The sequence below is a fragment of the Aethalodelphis obliquidens genome, unplaced genomic scaffold (genome assembly GCF_003676395.1).
Source record: "Aethalodelphis obliquidens isolate GAN/ISIS:26980383/991018 unplaced genomic scaffold, ASM367639v1 scaffold5, whole genome shotgun sequence".
Taxonomy (NCBI): Eukaryota; Metazoa; Chordata; class Mammalia; order Artiodactyla; family Delphinidae; genus Aethalodelphis; species Aethalodelphis obliquidens.
The window spans coordinates 28,345,859-28,366,578 of NW_020837949.1; the positions used below are offsets into that span (position 1 = coordinate 28,345,859).

A 20,720-nucleotide genomic window follows, 5' to 3' on the forward strand; every position below is an offset into this window, starting at 1 on the left:
AAATTCTGAACACATTATTGAGGAACAAAGAAGCATCTTGTGTGTTCCTGACTTCTGCCAAGAATACTAAATAGCTAAAATACAATGAAAAGTTAGGAAGAAAATAAGTTGCAATCACAGGCAAGAGAGAAGCATTATGGGATATTCTCTTGTGAGATGGATGATGCCCAGATTGTGCTGTATTGTAAAGGATTTAAGGGCAATATGTACTAGCCATACTGGCTAATTAAAAATGATTTCATTCTTTGTGCTTCTTTCCAGGAACCCGTTTTGCAGACGGCATTGCTATCTATGTCCAAAATTCTTGCCCCATTCTGATAGACTTTTAGCAAGAATCATATGCATATCAACTCATTCTTTGAAATTTTAGCACCAAGAGTTTACCTTTGTCACAAAATAGCAGCTGCCACCACCAAAAATTTAGCCTCAAATTGGGACAGACTTAACTATGGAAATTATGTGGCATTTTCTCAGCAGTAAGTGCATGTTAAACAGAACATACAAGAAGAGTGCTTTAACCTGCACATTTTGTCCATATATTTTGCTACTTACACTATCATTTTGAATGTGGTAGGGTAGAATATGGAAGAGGACACAAACGATGCTTAAATTACTGAATGAAAAGTAAACACTCCACGTTCAAAAAGAAGAACTGCTGCTCATATGCTCACAGAGACATTTTTTAAAATGAATTCACATCTTCATTTTGTCTCTTTTTCTATGACTTTCCACAGACTTAAAATCTGATTTATACAATCTAACATGTATTTCATTATTCTCTATTCTGGTATGCTCTCACCAGGGTTCATTTTACATCTGTAACCAGATGAACTCCTCAAAGAGAAAAACTATTAAAGTCAAGCACAGTGATAAGCACACAGTGGCTGTTCAATGAGGACCTGGTAAAACGAGTTCCATTGATCTCAACCGGACTCAAGCCCTTTGGTGAAGAACAGCACTGTATTCAGGTCACAGGAAAAGGCAGACCTTCTTCCTCTCCTTTCTTTATGCTGGAGGCAGGAAAAGTCAGGCTGAAAATATCCAGGACAATTCCCATCATTAAGCTTAATGATTTTCCCATAGGATGTAATCTTTTAATGCTCAAAATAAGGCAATATCAGTTTTGCGAAGCAGGAATACATGGATATATATATATATGTATACTTATTTATTTATTGTGTACATATATGCATATCTACACAATATATAATATATGCATATCACATATATTTATATATAGAGTACTTATATAAATATATTTTCTATATATGCATATTACATGTTATTTCCCCATTCTGAAAACCATCCAAGGAAACTTGACCATAACCAAGTGTTACTCATGAAGAATTCATTCAGTCATACTTCTTAAATACAAAAGTCTTGCATCCAACTCATATAGCATAATATAGCTATGTTTCTTCATTACACAAGAAAATATGCTTATATTTCTATCCTTGACAGCTGCCACGTTATCCCTTTCGGAAACTTAATGATTCATTAATTTACAACTTTGTGCATCCTTAATATATCTTAAGAGACAAACAGTAGATAAAATCCTATTGTATTTTTCATGAATTAAAAGAAAAAACTTGCTAAAGTCAATTTTAAAACAAATTCTGGGAAGCCTATTCTATGGATCATCTTCCATTGCACTGTTTTTATGTAAAACACAAGCTGCAAGCAATATACAAAGATATTAGCTTATGTGGTAGGAATGTGACGGCCTTCAAGCAATCTGAAATCATGGATATTAAGAAAGCCGACTTATTGGCAGACAGCTGACTGAAATGTCCAATATACCTGTGCTCATTTTTAAAAAGACAAATACAAGGATTTTCAAGGTGAATGAAGTAAAGAGCTTTGATAAGACTTGATAAAATTAACCCGACACTGTGAATATACTCAAATCCTTCCTATTCTTAAGAAAACAGAAAAGCTTTTTTTTAAGAGTTGTGACTACGATCTCTACTAAAATCAAAAAAGATAGATCATTATAAGCAGCACCATTTCTTCTTGTTACTTCTCAAGGCACTGAGTTAATCAGTTCAGAGGAAATGTTTACCGTCAATTCCTATGTCTTGAGGTAACAAATTTGGAGTCCTACCATTCAATACATAAGCAGTCTTCATGCTACCTTCCTTCTTTTCTTCCCTTCTAATGATCAAATTCTGTATGTATTTGCTGCCTCCACTTTTCCTTCCTGGATATTTCTCTGACTCTATACAGTCCTTGTTACATCTTCATCTTCCCAGGGAGGACGTTCCCTTGAGGACCACCAATGACTCACTCTCCAGAGAATGGCACCAAGTCCTAGCAATTATACTAATTACATTTATATCATATGAGGCAATGTATTTGAAAATACTTTTAAACATTAAAGTACTATTTAAAGAGGATGGTATTATTATACCTCCAAATGATCTATCAAATTTCCACTTTGACACAGTGTAATAGCCTTTTAACTGAGCTTCCTGATTCCCAGTCTCACTCTGCTCCAATCCATCCTACACTCTGATATACTGGAGTTACCTTCCTAAAGTAAAGAGATCATTCCACGGCTCGAAACCCTCCACTAGCTCTCCACAATATACTGGATAAATTCCAAACTCCAAACCCTTCAATTAGCCATTGGAAATCCTACCTACTATTTGAAACTTTTCCACTAATACAAACCCCTCCTAATTTTTTTCCTCCCTCTAAACACCACACTCTCAATCTTATTCCTTGCTTCTGTGTATGCCATCTTTTTTGCCACTAATACCCTTCCCCTCAACAGTGGCCCTTGAAGACCTACCCTCCTCCATCCAGGGGCTCCATCCAACCCATCTCCTCTTAGAAATGTTCCCAGAGGTGAATTTAGCCTACTCACAACTCACGCTTTCATATTCTGCAAACTCTGCCATGTATGAGAGCTACTTATGTATGGATCTTTCTCTCTTGCAAAGGCTTAGCAGACCACTAGAGGAATATTCTCTCTAGGAGAATACTTATCACAAACAAGGTGCTCAATAAAGAGTCAGTGAATTGTGTGCTTGTGTTCTCACTATTTAATGATTAAGAATATTAAAATAGTTGTTTGGGCCATCTAAAAAAGTTCTTTGTTAACTTTTAAGCGGAGCTATTAGTGCTTTTCAAATACAGTAAAAACAAATAGCCAACACCTGGTCAATAATGAAAATGTAATTTTAAACACACACACACACAATAAATTGCTGAAATGAAAAAATACAGCTAAATCTTGTATCTACTACATAACAGAAAATAATAACTATGACTAGAACAAATTATGCATGGAGAAAGAAAATAAACAAGACAAGGGAACAGTAAGAATATGTATCGTTGACAAAACAAAAGATATTATGTGCCCATGTCCTGATAAATGCACTTGTGTCTCCCATCTCAGAGTGGTTCAGTAATCCTCCCATCTGCTGATAGACTTGAATCTTTGGACCAACTCCAAGACTGTCTGGCCTCCTGAAGTTCCTCTGGCTTTCAAAGACTATGAGGTCAACCATTATAGTCCATACTCCTCCTTCTAGGGTTACCCTGAAACTGAAACTGCCTTAAGAAGAGGAGAGAGGGATGGGAAGTTTTCCAGGGCCTTTGTCCTGTGGTACTAGCTTTGTTTTAGAATGGCATGAAACTTGCCAATATATCTACCTTAAGAAAAATGAACTAAGATTAGTAGTATCACAAGGTTGACCTAGATCTGTTGTTTTAAATGGTGGCTGTACTCTGTAATCACCTGGGGAGTTTTAAGAAAATGTTCACGTCTGGGGCCCACACCCACACATGTACTTGATCCAGGGTAGGGCCCAGACATCAGTATGTTTTAAAATTTCCCCTGGTATATAGTCAACTCAGGCTGCTATAAAAACAATACCATAGACTGGATGGCTTAAACATTTATTCTCACAGTTTTAGAGACTGAGAAGTCCAAGATCCAGGGGCTAGCAGATTTGGTTCCTGGAGAAAACACTCTTCCTGGCTTACAGACATCTGCCTTCCCTCTGTGTTTTCACATCAGAAAAGAAAGAAATAGAGTTCTGGTCTCTCCTTCTCTTCTTATAAGGACATTAATCCCATCAAGGGGATTCCACTTTCATGATTTCATCTAAAACTAATTACCTCCCCAAGGTCCCACCTCTAAGTACCATCACATTGGGGGTTAGGACTTCAACATAGGAATGCTGGGCGGATACAAACATTCAATCCACAACACTAGATAATTTTAAAGTGCAGCCAGGATTGAGAACCACTGACCGAGATCAATGGTTATCAACCTAATTTCACACTGAAACAAACATGACAAGGATATCACGTGTGCAGAACACACCAGTGGGCAGACCAAGATTCTGCACAATTCTGTGTGCCAGGTGAGATGCCACCCTTATTACCCTATTCAAGAAAATGTGTCAAAATGCAAAGGCAAAAACATCATTACAGGAATATTTTTAATCTGATGACCAGGTGACTGAAAACTTTGAGAAAACCCAGAAAGTTCCTTATATCTGGCCAGCATTCTGTTATTCCAAGCACACAAGCAGGACTCTGGTGGTGACCAGGATCTCTGCAAAAAGAGGTCATTTTAAACAGCAACATTTTCTTTTATTCCTACTCAAGGTACTGAGTTAACCAGTTCAGAGGAAAGGCCTAGTATCAAGACCCATCTTTAAGTAAATATGTTAGAGCTCTAGACATCAAGAAATAAGCAGTCAGTCAGTGACAGTGAAAGAACAGAAAAATTATGGAGTAGATGGGGAAGACAGAGAAAAAGGATAGAATGATGCTGCAAGAATAGGAAGGTACCTGTGGACATTGTTATGAATATTTTAACAGAAAATCCTTCTTTCTTGCTAATTAATAAATTATTCTTTCTGAATGTATAAAGACTATATTTCCAAGGAATTTGTAAAAAATATATCTTTTGTCAATGTGTACATAAATTAATGCATGCTTATTGAATGAAACCAGAAAGTTCACATTAACCAGGACTCTGAATAATCACATTTACTCTAATATCTACATAAGTATCAGAAGCAAAAAAAAAAAAAAAAAAAAAGATAATCTGCCCATTTTAACACATTAGAATTTTTAGGCAGAAAGATATGTTAACACATACTTTTAAAATTATGTTAACTACAAAGCTCCCCAAATTATATTAACACATAAAAAATATTTTAAAATAATGGTATCAAATAGTGTCAGTCTTCTTCCTATCATAATCTTCATCACAATGCTGAGCAATTTTGAATATTTTTAAAATCTTAAACTCGTGATTAAAGGAAGTGAGGTGAAAAGGAAATAGAAACCAATAAAAGAAAGGAAGGTAAGTGAGAAGAAAATAAAGCAAAGATCCTAATCGAAGAGCAAATCTTGTTTCTGTTTTTAACTCCTGTGAAAATTTCTAACTCATCCCCTGCCCTGTTCCATCTGAATTTAATTAAATTCAAATATTTGCTGAACATCCGCTATGGGCAGGGCTGAGCCACATGCAGTACCTCATCTCTGAGATTAATGATAAAACTTCAGACAAATTCCAAAAGCATGAATATCCACATAATGTAACTGCACTTCCTGTCATTTATCTGCTTTCCGGAACTGACTTGGGCCACTACCTCTTACGGCCAGCTTGACTACAGAGCACTTAATCTAACATGATGGCTTCTGATTGACTAAAAATGCTGTCTTCGTGGTATCAAGATACTTCATTTATCATTACTGACCATCCCCCACGCCCACCGCCCTCTTCTCCCTAACAGGGAAGCATGCTTGCATGTGCACGTGCACTTATATACACACTGGCTTAATGCCCTGCCCCCGGGACATATCCGAGCTTCATGGCTGCCAACTCAACTAGAATTAAAATGTTCACTCAAAACTGCTCCTGCCACTACATATGCAGTAGCTATCATGGGGACTATATTTTTCATGCACAGATAGGATCTAGGTGATGCTTAAGTGCATTTCTGGGAGAATCAAAGAAAGCAAAGGTCTGGTGCCAGAAGTGGCATTAAAGATGGATGGCTAGAGGTCAATGGTGACCGAACTCTCGAATTGAGATTAGAATCAAAAGAAGGAAAGGCCAGAATAAACTGGCTGATCGCAACAGCAAAAACCTACTGCTATCTAAGAATCTTCACAGTACTGTATTAAAGATTTATTAAGCACCTACTACAGGTGCTAAGTCCAAGAATGCTAAGTCCAAGGTTGAATGAAATACAGTCTTTGCCCTCAAGGAACTTGTCTAATTGGGGAGAGAGACAGAGACATTGCAAAGCAACACAGTGAATGCTAGAACAGGTACAGAAAATGAGTTGTGGGAGCTCTCACTCCTGGACCAGAGCTAATCTCATCCATTCAGCCCCAGTCTCTAAAAGGCCACGAAGTGGCCATTTAACTTTCTTCATCTATTGCTGCTCTACCTCAGGCCACCAGAACATCTCTGTGATTTTTGTATGGCTGACACAACACAGGCCAAAAATCACCAACATACATCGATACTTCAAATAATTTTAATGACTCTAGGAGTCTTTTTAGTTGAGTTGAGTTCTCATCAGTACTATCAATCAATACTTTATCAGCTTTTGATTCTAAAACAGCACTGTTTAATAGACTTTCTCCAGTGATATAAATGTTCTATGTGTGCACTGCCCCATGCAGCAGCCACTAGTCACATGTGCCGACTGAGCACTTGAAATATGACTGGTGTGAATGAGGAACTGAATCAATGTATTAAATAAATTTGAAATTAAATAGCCACATATGCCTAGTGGCCGTGGCACTGCACAGCACAGTTCTAAAATATAAGTGTTTTAAGACTGTGCCATATGATCAAATAATTTTTCCCTTAATTCCTATACATATGTTATACATGCCTCCGAAGAATTAAAAACACAGGTAAAAACTGGTTTCCTTCTGTAACCTGTGGTTGCTGCCAGGAATTACTCCCAACAAGACACTAAAAGTTAAAGCACAATCGTAACGTACATATGTCATGTTTAAATTGGTTCTGACTTTTACCAATGGCCTTCTTGATGAAGTGGGAAACATTTAAAAATATTTAAAAGTTAAGATATTTAACACATTAAGAGATATTTGGGAAAGAATGTTATTTTCAACTAGTTCTAAAAGAAGAAAACACCTTCAAAGTGAGATTTAAAGGAGGTTTCAATGTGGGGAATGATTCAGATCAGCTGGATTGCAGGCATCATGAGTATTAGGACTCTGTATGTTGATGCATTGCTTAATTATTAGTGCCTAGCAGATGCTGGGCACTTAGGAAACCTGTAACGGAAGAGTAGTTAAAACAGTACGGATGGGAATGTTCTATATCTGGATCATGGTGGTTGTTACCTGACTATATGTATTTGTCAAAACTTTCCAGATGGTACACTAGAAAAGATAAATTATGCCTTAATTTTTTTAAAAAAGAAAAGGGGGAAAAAGTAATATGGGAGCACATGGGAAAAATCATGAATGGATATCTGCAAGAAAGCAAATGGGAACGTGAAATGTAGCATCACATCTCATGTGAAACGAGCTAGCATATTCCAAACAGCAAATTCATCTCCCAGGAATGAAAGGAGGAAAAGGCTCAGGCTTGAGAGTCAGAAGGAACACATAGACTGAAACAGGCTGTGCGATTTTAGGTAAGCCATCTAACTTCTCTGTGCCTCAGTTCCCTCAGCTGAAACATGTGTAAAATGAAACACCTATCTGAAACACTTTTGGGGAGAATGAAATGAGAAAATGTACATAAAATGCCCAGCAGTGGGTCTGCACCTGGCAAGCACTGAGTAGATGGTAAATGGAAACAAAACACAAGCTCATCTTCTTAATCAAGGCCTTCCTCTGAGGTCCTCTGGTCCTGAATGAGGGGGTTCCATTTCCATACTACAGTCTAAACAGTTGGCAAATGAGTGGTCAAGCAACGCTGCCAGGTTAGACAAAACTCAAATCTCCTTGGAGTCAGGGGAATGAGGAAATGCAGCGCATGCTTCCAGAAAAACCTGAATTTTTGCCGGAAGCAAAATTCCCACAAGAAATTTTCAACAAGTTCCCAAATGTCTCATGCAGACATGACAGCATAAATGAATTAATCAATGAAATGATTTATCCTGGCAAACTTCCCTGAGTGGAAGCAGCTATAGTCTACATAAAAAGGAGACAGAGATGAAATAAAGAAAATTCCTATTCTGCAAATCAAAAGTAATTAATTTTCTGAATGGAGACTAGTTATTATTTGGGGGAAAAAGGCATGAGTATTTTCTATTCCTGGTTACAATTTGTCTTCGGAAGGTAAACAGACCAAGCTGAGAGTCACAACATACTGGATTCTACTGATTCCATACTCAAGATAAATTAAGCAATTAATTCTTGCAGAGGAATTGGGTATAATTTGTAGTTAATGTGTCCTTTAAAGCAATAATACATGACTTAAAAGTTCAGAATTTGATTCATTACAAATTTAACAGTAATATTTAAACATATTAGTTCAGTGTACCTTGCATGACTGTAACTCAATTCAGAGATCCTGAAATTGACATATACACACTAATAGGTATAAAATGGATAACTAATAAGAACCTGCTTATAAAAAAGTAAATAAAATAAAATTCAGAAAAAGAAAAAAAAAAGGATCCTGAATTCTCATTAGTTGAAAGAAACTATTCCTCCTTAAAAGCTCTTGAAACACCTACCTCTCCTCTATGACTCATACTTAAGCCTCCTTACAGGAAGCCACTGCAGATTTTCCCATTACCTGTTCAGTGGGTCACAATTAAATAATAACTAGAGTTATACAGTCATTACATTAGTTCTCCACCTAGCAGAAAACCTCTCAATTATTTTAGAGAAGGTTCAAATTCACTTAGGGAATTCTCTTGGAGTCAGCTTTATTTTCTGCCTCTCTGATTAAGAATCTCCTTCAGCTGAATAACACTAAATGTTGTGTTCCTCATGTGATTTTTAAAATTAATATTAAGTCAGGTATCAGAAATCAAGTCCATGGTAAAATCCTGTTAATAAGCCAGAAACTTTATTGACATTTAAATGTCAAACTAGCTCAGCAGTTGTCAAAATGTGGGCCTAGACCAGCAGCATCTGCATATCCTGGGAATTTGTTAGACACTGAGATTCTCAGCCCCACCCCAGAACTACTGAATCAAAACTCTTCAGGGTGGCCCCCACAATCTGTGCTTTAACAAGCCCTCCTGGTGCCTCTGACGTACCCTAAAGTTTAAGAACTGTGATCTAGCTAATTCTGGCAAAAACATTTGAGGCTTCAGGCTAATCTTGATATGATGATCCAAATGGATGAACTCACAGATAGATTTAACCCCCTCCCCCCAAAAACCCATAATGTTCCTCTTTAGTTTCTAGTGATCCCTAGCAGTAATGTGGAAAGGAAGAATTTGTTTCACTCCAAATAATCGAATGAGGATTTTTGTGTTTGGAGAGTTACTTGAAAGAAGCAATTGGTCCTTATGTCCAGTTCAAAATCATCAGGACATTTTGGATACAAAAAGTGATAAAGTCATTATGACATTGCTAACAATGAACACCTTAGTGAATTCTACATCTTGTTTCTGGATAATGGTAAGGATGGCAGCCTAACATTCAAATTGTATCAGAGCTGTCATCCTGCACAGTAAGTCTCAGTGGGCGGACCTTTCCTGAGCATCTATTATATGTGCCAGCTCAACTCATTGGCTCCAAAGACACTGAGAATGAGTAGTAAACACATTCACAAATACAATAGTAGATGTTGAGAGTAAAATAATTGAAGTGGAGACTGAATTTTTCATTGGTAGATAATGTGCCTCAGTTTTTCAAAATGTCCTATCTGAGATCAGGTATTCATTCCATCTGAGGTAAGCAAGGTCAGTCTGCAGGCAACAAAGTAAAAGGCCAACTGTGTTCAAATGGGAAGGGATACAAAAGTATTCACCTGCCAGTCTCAAAAAACCCACATTCTGAGTTCTAATACAAGCTCACATTCAATATCATCACATAAACTTGCAATACTCTTAAACAATTCATTTAATCCTTTCCAGTTAAATTTTACATCATCAAAACATTAAAGAAAATGTCCAATAAACTGAAATCTATAAACCCCAAGCAACAGGCTACTAACAATGCTTTATTGAGAAAAGCCTTTGCAAAACATGGTGTATTGAAATGGAATAGCATTCCACCCAAAAGGAATGAAGTACTGATACATGCTACAACATGGATGAATCTTGAAAACATTATGCTACGTGAATGAAGCCAGACACCAGAGGCTACGTATCATACAATTCTATTTATATAAATGCTCACAATAGACACATCTATAGAAAAAGAAAGTAGATTAGTGATTGTCAGGGCTAGGGTCAGAGAGAATGAGGAATGCCTGTTCATGGAGTTTCTTTTGGGGGTGATTAAAATGTCCTATAATTAGATAGTGGTGATGGTTGCACAACTTTGTGAATATACTAAAACCCACTGAACTGAACAATTTAAAAAGATGAATTGTATGCCATGCAAATTATATATTAATTTTAAAACTTCACAATATACTCAGGGAATGTGGTTTAGATGGCATGCAAATCAGTATTCTCTGGTTTATTTTTATACTACAGTGAGATAATAATCTAAGTACCCAGAGGACCTGGCTTTGTTATTAAAACAGATCTATAACAGAAACATAAATTCAACAGGTATGTATTTGATGACCACAGTACTTTTAAAAAATGTCTTCCCCTCTCCAGAATCAATTGTATGGTTTTAGAGAAAACCAGGACCAGATTCCTCACAAGTCGTAAATGTCAACCATGTGCATCACACCATCTCTGAGCACTTTCATAAAGCTTTTAGAATTTAAATTATGTGCATATATCTGGCAGGCTATTGGCAATTATCACCATATAGCAATGCAATGCCCATTAGTTACAACACAGAAATGATTTCTTTTTGTAAAGGTTACTGTGCCAAGAGCAGCACCATCTACTGGATAAAAATATAGGTTAATATCTACTTTATTATGAACAATCTATTAGGATCCTCTAACTGTAAAGAGTAAAATATGTGTGCTCACAAACGGAGGTACATTTTCTAACTTTTGGGTTAATGGCTCCAAACCTATTATATGCCATTGTAATAGAACATCTTCATGAAGGATAAAAAGACATTTCTTTAATAGAATACAAAAATCCAGTCTTACAATCCTTCCAGAAAATGCCCTGAACAGTTGAATCTGCATCCCAGGTAAAGATTCTAACTGGCTCTTTCAGAAGACAGTTTCAGTATTACATGTGTAACCTGGAAGGTGGTGGGTAAAAGATGAATCCCTGAATACCTATATCAACCTGCAGCTCTCCTCTGCCTTTGGCAGCAGTGGCAGAATGTTGACAGAAATTCTGATTGAAACTTTTTTTTAAAGTAACTGCCCAGACTTGAATATGACTAAATTAAAAGTACTGAAAACACTGAAAAGTCAGGTTGGTGCCTGTTCCTGTTACTACCTTTCGGGCGTGTGTGTGCGTGTGTGTGTGTGTGTGTGTGTGTGTGTGTGTGTGTTTAATTCGCATCAGACACGTGTATTCCTCATTCAAGCCCATAAATATCCGTAGCATGAACTAAACAGCAAGAATGCGATACAATACGTAGCCCCGCACCAAGGGTGTATTTATCTTTTTATGTATATCTAAAAGGCTCTTTTCCACATTTTGCAAAGAGGAGAAGAGCTGCGAGTACAAGAAGCGTGACGGGCAAGCCCCCCTCTCCTGGCCGCGGGAGCAGCATCCCCGCGGGCAGGTGAACTGTGGCGGAGGTGCGACGTGGGGAGGGGGCGCGTTCTCCCACGCTGCCGACACCCCGTCGTGCCGCCGCAGCACGGTGGGCTCCCCAGTCCGCCGTCCCTCTTGCCTCCTTGCTACACGGCGACGCGGCAGCAAGTACCGAAAGCTCTGAAATCCCCCCCACCCGTGTCCCAAACGATCCCACAGGGGAAACCCCGCCGAGGTCTTAACACTCACCCAGGCGGCAAACACTGAGGAGCTGAATACAGGCGAGAAAGCGCTTTAGGATTCGCATTTCCAGACGATCCGGGGGCTCCCACCGCGCGGCTCCTCGGCGTGTCTGAATGGAGAGGGAGGGGACGCGAAGGAAATGTTCTCTCCTCCAGTGTATAGACTGGTGCGAGGCTGTGTGTGTGTGCGTGTGTGTGTGTGTGTGTGTGTGTGTGAGAGAGAGAGAGAGAGAGAGAGAGAGAGAGAGACAGACAGACAGAGAGGGAGAGAGAGAGAGAGGGAGAGAGGAAGAGAGAGAGAGAGAGAAAGGACAGAAATAACCTAGGGGAGGACGCTTGGTGCTCGCGGGCTCGGGAGCCGCTAGCCGAGGCGCATGTCGGGCGGGCAGGACTCGGTCTCCCAGACCCGCAACGGTCGCGGTCTGAGCTCTCGGAGCGCCACGGCGCCTGTGTGCCGGGTGCGCGCTCGGGCCGGGCCGTGCGCGCCGCGGTTCGGCGGGGGCGCGGCGCGGCGGCTGCGCCGCGCGCGGGGGCGGAGGGGCGCGGCTGCCGTTCGGGGGCCGGGTCCCGGGGTAGCGACTCACAGAGGGACCCCCCTCCCCCCTGGCCCCCTGCTAGTAGCTTCGCTGCCCCGGAGTTTGTGGAACCCGCTGGGGTTTAGAATCTTCGTAGAGAAAATGTCTCTTCATTAAGACTCCTTCATCCCTTTGGAAGAGGAGGCCCGACCCCCATTGTCCCGCACAGCCAGAGATTGACCTTTGGAGTTCACCCCTGGAAATGTTTTTCATTTGATTGTTTTCCTGCCCGCCTATGCTAAGTGTGTACAATCAGAAAGTGGTGGAGTCGCCTGGGTAACCTGGGTTCCCCTTTCCACTTTCTTTCCATTTTCCAAAGCACCAGAGTAGTTCCAGACCACATTTCCTTCAGGGCAGTTGACTGCCAATAATCTCTGGCCCTGACTGTGACCAGTCAGACCCTGCCCCTGCCCCAGACTCCAATCAAATTGTCCTGCTGTGCACAGCTGCCGGGAGGAACTTTCAACTCTGCCGTGGTCCTTCTGGGCGCACCGAACTACCCAAGTGCCTCCTTGCACAGAGTCGCAAGGGAAGATTTTTTAATCGCTCGATTGCAGGATATACAAAAGAGATACAACACATGCCTTGTACTGCCTCAGAGCTGGAAATGTCGCGTTGTACGTGCTTGTTTCTATGTGCTTTCTATTTGTATACTTACATAAGACCCCGTTTGTCGCCTTTCAGGAGTCCACTCTAAGGCACAGAAAGTCAAGTTCTGGAATTATCCCTGTATTCTCAGCAATCATTTGATGTAGGTTATCTGTACAGTGCGTACTCCTGTGTCCTGTACTTGTCTCAAAAATAGTATTTTAGCTTTAAATTTTTAAAGAAAGCTTATCACATACAAAATTGGGTTCTGAATGTATTTTGAGTGTTACTACCAGTTCTCCCTAATATCCACAGCCTCTGAACACTAAGTTAAATATGCAGACCTAATGATGCAATTTGCTGTTGCTTCAGAAATTGATTACAGTCGTGTAATAAATTTCAAATCTATATAGAATGTTTATTCAGGAATACATATAAATATTAAGAAAGTGACCCTGGATCTTATTCTTCCTGTGAATAAAAATAGAAATGCTGCAATTTTTATAAGAATTATGATCTTTTATAAGATTGATGATTGCTCATGTGAGTTTCCACTTTGGAAGAAAAATTTTGCTTGCATAGCAAGAAGTGTGTATATAAACTAGAAATGCACTGAAAGGTCAGAGAAAGTGTTTAATATGGACTAGAGTAGGCAGAGAAATTTTCCTAGAGATGTGTAGTTAATCCAGAAGGACTGGCTGGAAAACAATTGATGTCAAAGGGGTTGGAGACAAGAAGAAAAGCAGCAGATGTTTCATGCTATAAAAACTACATGAATTAAATTTGAGCAGATTGAGTGGGGTCAGACCCTGGGAACTTTGATTTCCTAGTGGAGGAGCTTATACCTGAAATACTAAGCAACAGGTAACCACAAAAGACGCTTCCAAGAACTTTATCTGTTTAGAAGCTAGGTTTGCTCGGGGGCATGTATGGTGCTCTAGGAGGTCTCGATGATCAAATCTACCTCACTAGACTGCCAGAATAACCCAACAGTAACAAAATTTACCCTAACTCCCCTCTTACTTGGCCCCAAAGTCACACCACTAGTCAGTTTTTTGAGTTAGATCATGAAACAACGGCACTGTTGAAATCAAAGTTACTCTGATAAAAAGGGCAGGTAGATCTTGTGGTTTCTGCTAATGCCATTCTCACAGTTAAAAGTACTGTCATTTACCTGGGAAGGTACAAAAGCCACCATGAGAGAGTAGTCAAGTTGCTGCTGAAGTTTGTATGGGGAGCAGGATGGAAACCAATTCTACACGACTTAGTGATAGCAATGGAAAACTGATTTGCAGGACCAAATCAGTGGATCTAATAGTCCTGAGGAGGGCAATGGAATAGGAGGCTTAGGAGGTTCAGTCCTTGGAAAATAGGGCCTTGCAACAGCCCAGGTGTGGAAGAGAAGCCATCAGAAGGGCGGGAACATCAAAAACATTGTAACTTACATACAATTTTATGGGGGTCATGGCCATTTCTGAGATGTGTTACCTGATCAATATACATTGGCCATTGAAAGTTATAAACCCATAAAATCACATGCCTCCATTCACAGGCTGAATCAATCAATCTATTTATTCATGTATAAATAGATATATTCTCTATACATTTATACATATTATTTATATTATTTATTTAATATATATTCAAGGTATATTTTGTGTGTAGGTGTGCTGGTAAAGTTTATTTACAGTATGCTGTTTCATGTCGATCACATATAAGTCCTGGAAATTTGTATTTACATACAGAGTTCAGTACATTCCTGGAAGAATACTTTTTTCCCAAAAATAATAACAAAACAGGATACAATTAATATGATATTGGATAGCTTAATGAACATCTTGCTTCTTGGGGGTCTCATCTGGGACTTTAGTGTGAACTCTATCTAGAGGCTGCCAGTGGCAATTCATGAGAGAGTCATAGAGTTCTTCACTTTTCACCATAAGCTCTTTGTTTAATTCCTCAATGTTCAAATGAAGATTTGGATCTTCCAGTGGGTCTTCATTTTAGTTTTCAGCCAGAGCTGTGGCTTCCTCAAACATAACCAAAGTTTCAGGCAGACATCCAGAATTCTCGTGTGCAGAAGAAGGTTGTGTCCATTTCCATCTATTGCATAGCCACAGCTGTAGCCAGAAAGAGAAAAACAGCTGTGCTGTTGCTCATACCAGTTGCCAAAGGGGTAACCCTGGTGGGGCTGGAACTCTGGTTTCACTCTTTTTAATGTCAATGCAAATAAGCAATAAACAATTTATATCAAGGAATAGAAGAGAGTTTTATTTGAGCCAGACTGAGGACTATAGCCTGGAAGACACAGATTCAAGAAGCACTTGAACTGTGTTCTGCCAGACTACAAAATGGGGGAGGCTTTTAGAGGCAAAACCCGCAAAATTACATAAGTTATTTGTCCAGAATTGGGATTGGAACTGGCAAGAAGTAAGGGTGCTTGTTGAGCAGGGATTGGTTGGGGTCTGAGATGGTTGCATATTTACAAGGGGAGACCTTGAGACCACAAGGCTGCAGCTGGCGGCTGCTAGCAGATATTGTTTTGAAAATGGCTGGTGGTGTCTTTGAGTTTGATACAGTGCAGAAAATTCAAGTTCTCAGTGATGCAGGAACGTGTCTGAAACCACATCCACAATAGCCACGTGGCTCGATTTTGAATACCTGAACCACAGTTACTCCATTTTGATTTTTACATGCATTCTTTCTTTAATGGCTAAAGCAGATGTATAATGCATGTTTGACCGGCCATAAGACAGACTTTTCTAGGTAGCATAACATTCAAGCCAAATCATATGTAAGCCAGAATGATTTCCTCCTACCTGAATATGTGAAAATTTCTTCCATTAGCTGGTACCAATAATACATTATTTTGTTGAGCTATGCCAACAAAATAAACTAGAGTAAATATCTATATCTATAACTCTATCATCTATCTATCTCTATTTCTATTGATTCCTTAAAATTCATCCTTGACATTCACTCATTCATTCAACATATTTCTATTGCATATCCATTAGGTATCATGCATTGCTTTAGGTGATGACCATCCAAGTATGAATTACTCTATTCCTACCATAAAGGAATTCAGTATCAGATAGGAGAGGAAGACGTAACCACTACAAAATGCCATTGTAGAGGATTGCCATATAAAATACAGGATGCCAAAGTTAAATTTGAATTTCAGATTAAATGGTGAATAATTTTTAGTACAAAATAATGTTAGTGCATTATAATACTAAATTTAATGAATTAAAATGAAGTAACTTAATGAATAATTTTGAATATAGTAAATAATTTTTTTTAGTACAAAGTAACTTTTAATGTACTCCCATGCAATGTTTGGGACTTATTTCTATTTTTAAAAGTTCATTGTTTATCTGAAACCCAAATTTAACTGGATGTCCTGTATTTTCATTTGCTAAATCTGACCATCTCCCTTTTGTGTGTCTGGGAATTGTCTGATGTCAGGGCTAGTCATCTGTGGTTGTGAAATGTCCATGGTTTCCCATGTGTCCTTACTCAGCAAATTATTTCCAAAGTGTTCCTGACATGAATAAAGATAGAGGCAGATGGTGGAAGGGGGGTGTTTTGTCTGCAGAATCTGTTTGACTCGTAAATTCAGTGGAAGAGCTAGGAAACTACAGAATATTGTAGAGTCACTGAATAAAACATGGAATTAAAGGGAAAGTAAAATATCTGTACTTCGTATACTATCACAGTAATATGTTGTTCCCGTTTGGTTCACATACATTATTGCTTATTTTTATCCATTGTCACTGACAAATGTATTTGAGCAGAAATCATTAGGTTGGATTAATTAAATATTTACAATTTGAGAAATTAATTGTTATTTTTTTAGAAGTAAAATACTTCTTAGTTGTCAGTAGTATTAAGATAATTGTTAGTTGTACTAAGACAAATGTGTTCACCAGAATGGGAGAGGCGATTCTTCTTCTACATTGTGCTGGTTATAAGCTAATGACTGATATTTCAACAGTCATTACACATGCCGATCCCTTTTCCCCACCCCATGACCATCATCTCTACTATAAAACATAGTAGAATAATCATAATTTTCTTTTCACCTGACAACCGTGATCTGAACTCCATTATTCAAAAAGTTCCAGAGGAATGTATCCTCAAATTTGTATGGCATTAAAGAGATCCACATGGCCAAATTTAGGTTTATTGCTACTTTCATTTCCTCGTCATTTAAAGGTGAAAATGCATTTCTCCCTGTTCTATCAGAGACAAGCATGGGATTTAAAGTGTTCCTACAAGCTTAATTTAAAATCAATATTTACCTGCTCTCTAGGACTTTGAAAAATGTCCAGGATAGTGTTAGACTAGAAAGCAAGTGTGTAAAACAAATTCCACAAACCAGAGAATCAGCATTGGACTGGGCCATTGGAATGAGCTGTTCTATCTCAAATGCATAAACATTCCTGATAAATGGTCACTTGGCTGTTTCTTGCCTATCTCCAGTCAAAAATAACATACAGCCACTCTAGATGATCCATTATACTTTTGACAATATTAAAAATCATTATGTTCACCTTTATTTTTAGCCAAAAATATTATCTCTCTATAACTGCCATCTATCTGATTTTAGGACCAGAACAAATCTCATCCCTTGTAGAAAGAACTGCTTTTCTCTAATCCCAGATAATGAGGTTTCCCTTTTCTGGCTAAATGCTCATTCTTCCAAGCTTGATTTGAACCTCCTGACTCTTCTGGAGCCAATGGTCCATCATTTCTTTGAATCTCTCCCTCCTGATTTATTCTTCTCACTAGGCTATTAAAATATTTTTCCATTAAAAAAATCTTTTCTTGACCACACGTCTCATTATAATTATAGTACCGGCTGTGTCTTCCTTCATAATCTTCTTGTAAGAATAGACTATAATCATTATCTCCACTTCCTTACCTCCCATTTCTCTCAAACCACTAACACTAGGTTTCTGCCTTCCTTATTCCATTTATAGAGGTCTTTAAACGGTGTAAAAATCACAGTCTAATGGTCTTGCAAGTGCATAGTATCCGAAACTAAAAACTCATCATTCTTCCTAAGCTAGAACTTTCTAGAGTCCACAAAACTTTAGAAGTTTCCTTGACCTCTCCTTCACCACCCCCATCTAATCAGTCACCAAGTCCTACAGCTTACTCTTAAATTCCATCCTGTCTCTACCATGATTTCTTTACATAATCAATGGGCCTGGCATATATTCTGTACTTAATTAATGTTTAAATATATGAACTAATTTATCGAAAAAGGGCTGCTGTCAGACCAGTACTACCAGCTACTTCTCTTGCCTGCTTATAACAAGGTTCCAGAGAGCTCTGTGATGTTTCCCTGTCAGTTCCTAGATACTAATTTAGATCCTCAGACTCAGGAGGTATCCCATCTCTCTTGACTTACTGGCTGGCTTTTTTGATTACAGACGTAGACAGCTCATGACATATTTGCCTTAACTTAGAACTTACTTGGTGGTTTTGGTTCTTCAGCTGACAGCACGGCTAGCAGGCCTAGAACCCCTCCCGTGCATTCCCAGCCTACTATGATCTTCTCTCCCCTTCCTGCACAGTAACCACTTCTCCACTGATTCCATGCAAGCAGAGAACAGGCTGGGCCTGAGAACTTCAAACTTTCCCTATTGTTTCCAGCGGCAGTATACGGCCATTAGTTAATTTTAAATTTTGAGAGTTAAGAAACATCTGTATTTCTGGGCTGTTACAAAACCTTGACATTTGCCATTGGCCATTCTCTCTAAGTATCTTCTTTTACTTACATTATTTCTAGACAGCTTCTCCTGTTCCCTAAAGTAGGAATAAAAGCTGAGGAGGCCCATAACCCTGGAGGAGTCTCTCATTAATTTCATGAGAAATAATATGACTCAAACAGATAAAACAATTGAGAAGCTGACATAAACCAAAGTTCTAGAAAACTAATTAATGATCAACGCTTTACTGTATCTCTCATCATAATAGTGATTGTAGACACATGTACATGGCAACTGTTAGGTACCAAGCATTGTTCTAAAGATGCAGTATATAACTGTCTAATCCTCCAGCAAATCTATGATATGCATAGCTTTACCATCTTCCCAGTCTCATGGGAAAACTGAGGCAAAATGATTTGTCTAGTCACACAGATTGTAAATGACAGACTTTGGGTGTGAACCCATATATCCAAATATAATGTACACTGCCTCTCCCTGAAGACACTTAAGAGATTGTATACCAACTAATTCCTAACCAAACTCAGTCCAGGTGCCTTACATGGTTGGAAATGTGTTCCTACTTTGCTTTCCTGATACATAGTACACTTTACAAGCTTATCCCATGTCAAATGTCAGGAACATGAACAGTGTGTGAAGTGAGAAATAAATACCAACCCAGGAATTCAAATGTGCTGCCTGTCCAAATAAGATTATTATTATCCTGAGAATAATACTGGCTTGTGATTCTCTTCAGTTACCTAAGTAGATATATTTTGGAACAAACAAACCCCTGGCAGGATTTGGGAAATCAGTATAGTTGAGCAGAAGGTGACATCAAGATGGAGAACAGAGGGATGCCATTAAGACCCTTGTTTTCATCCCTGAATCCTCCAGCACCTGGTGAATTTCCAAAATCTTATCAAGAAAACAGCATATGACAGTAGTAATATTTATCCTTTACTGACTTGACTATCAACTCTATGCCAAATATTTTTGCATCTGCTATCTTTAATCACGCCCAAACTCCAAATTAGATATATCATTTCTCCATTTCGCAGATGTTTCCCAAGGCTGAAATAGCTTAGCATTACTCAGGGTCAAAGAACTTGTGACGGTAGAATTGGAATTAAAAACCGAGTTTCTGTGATTTCGGTGTGCATGCTCTGCCCATAAACATACCTTGAATTTACTCAGCCAGAGGAAGGCATCTTTCTCAAGCAGCAGTAGCTTGGTACTTACCATATCCCCTAGTGAGCACCGCAGTTCAAACTGAATTGACAAGATTCCTGCTTGCTTTATATTCCAATGAAACTGGTTCTTCATAGCATTTATGCCTGTCTATCTTTGTATATGTACACTTGACAAGTTAAAATTTGAAGGCCAATGAAGCATGTTTAGTAACATGAAAAAATGCCTAATGATATGGGTAAATTAAAATAACAAAAACCAAAGTGGGGAAATACATAATGAAAAGTGAGTATATCAGGATGGGCTAGGGTATACTGCAGTTAACAAAGAAAATTAAAATATCTGGGACTTGACCGGACAAAAAGTTTATTTCTCGATCACTGGAAGCCAGTTTAGCTGCCTTGAATATGGTTGTTCAGGAATCCAGGCTGCTTTGAGCTTTTGGCACCTCCTTCTCAACATGCGTTTTCACAATTTCAAGGAAAGAGAGTGCTTGGGCGTCTTGCACTGTCAACGGAAATATTTCCACACAGATATGACATATATCACTTCTCTTCCAACCCATTGGTTTTCCAAAGTGCCTAGAAGGAAAGGAGAAATGAATATGGGTAAATAATAGATATGTCTTCTACACAG

The 20,720-nt window shown here is 38.7% G+C and overlaps 1 protein-coding gene across 4 annotated transcripts in view; it reads right to left on the reverse strand.

The window, feature by feature from the left end:
- PTPRZ1 (protein tyrosine phosphatase receptor type Z1) overlaps nucleotides 1-12,443 on the reverse strand; it is a 170,520-nt gene extending 158,077 nt beyond the window's left edge. For 2 of the 4 annotated variants that reach the window (XM_027102082.1, XM_027102081.1), the window contains exon 1: nucleotides 12,021-12,443. In XM_027102082.1, the coding sequence (XP_026957883.1) occupies nucleotides 12,021-12,078 (58 nt within the window). In that variant the 5' untranslated portion in view covers nucleotides 12,079-12,443. The remainder of the gene's footprint in view (nucleotides 1-12,020) is intronic. The other 2 variants (XM_027102084.1, XM_027102083.1) reach the window with 1 other exon arrangement.
- Between the last annotated feature and the right edge of the window lie 8,277 nt (nucleotides 12,444-20,720).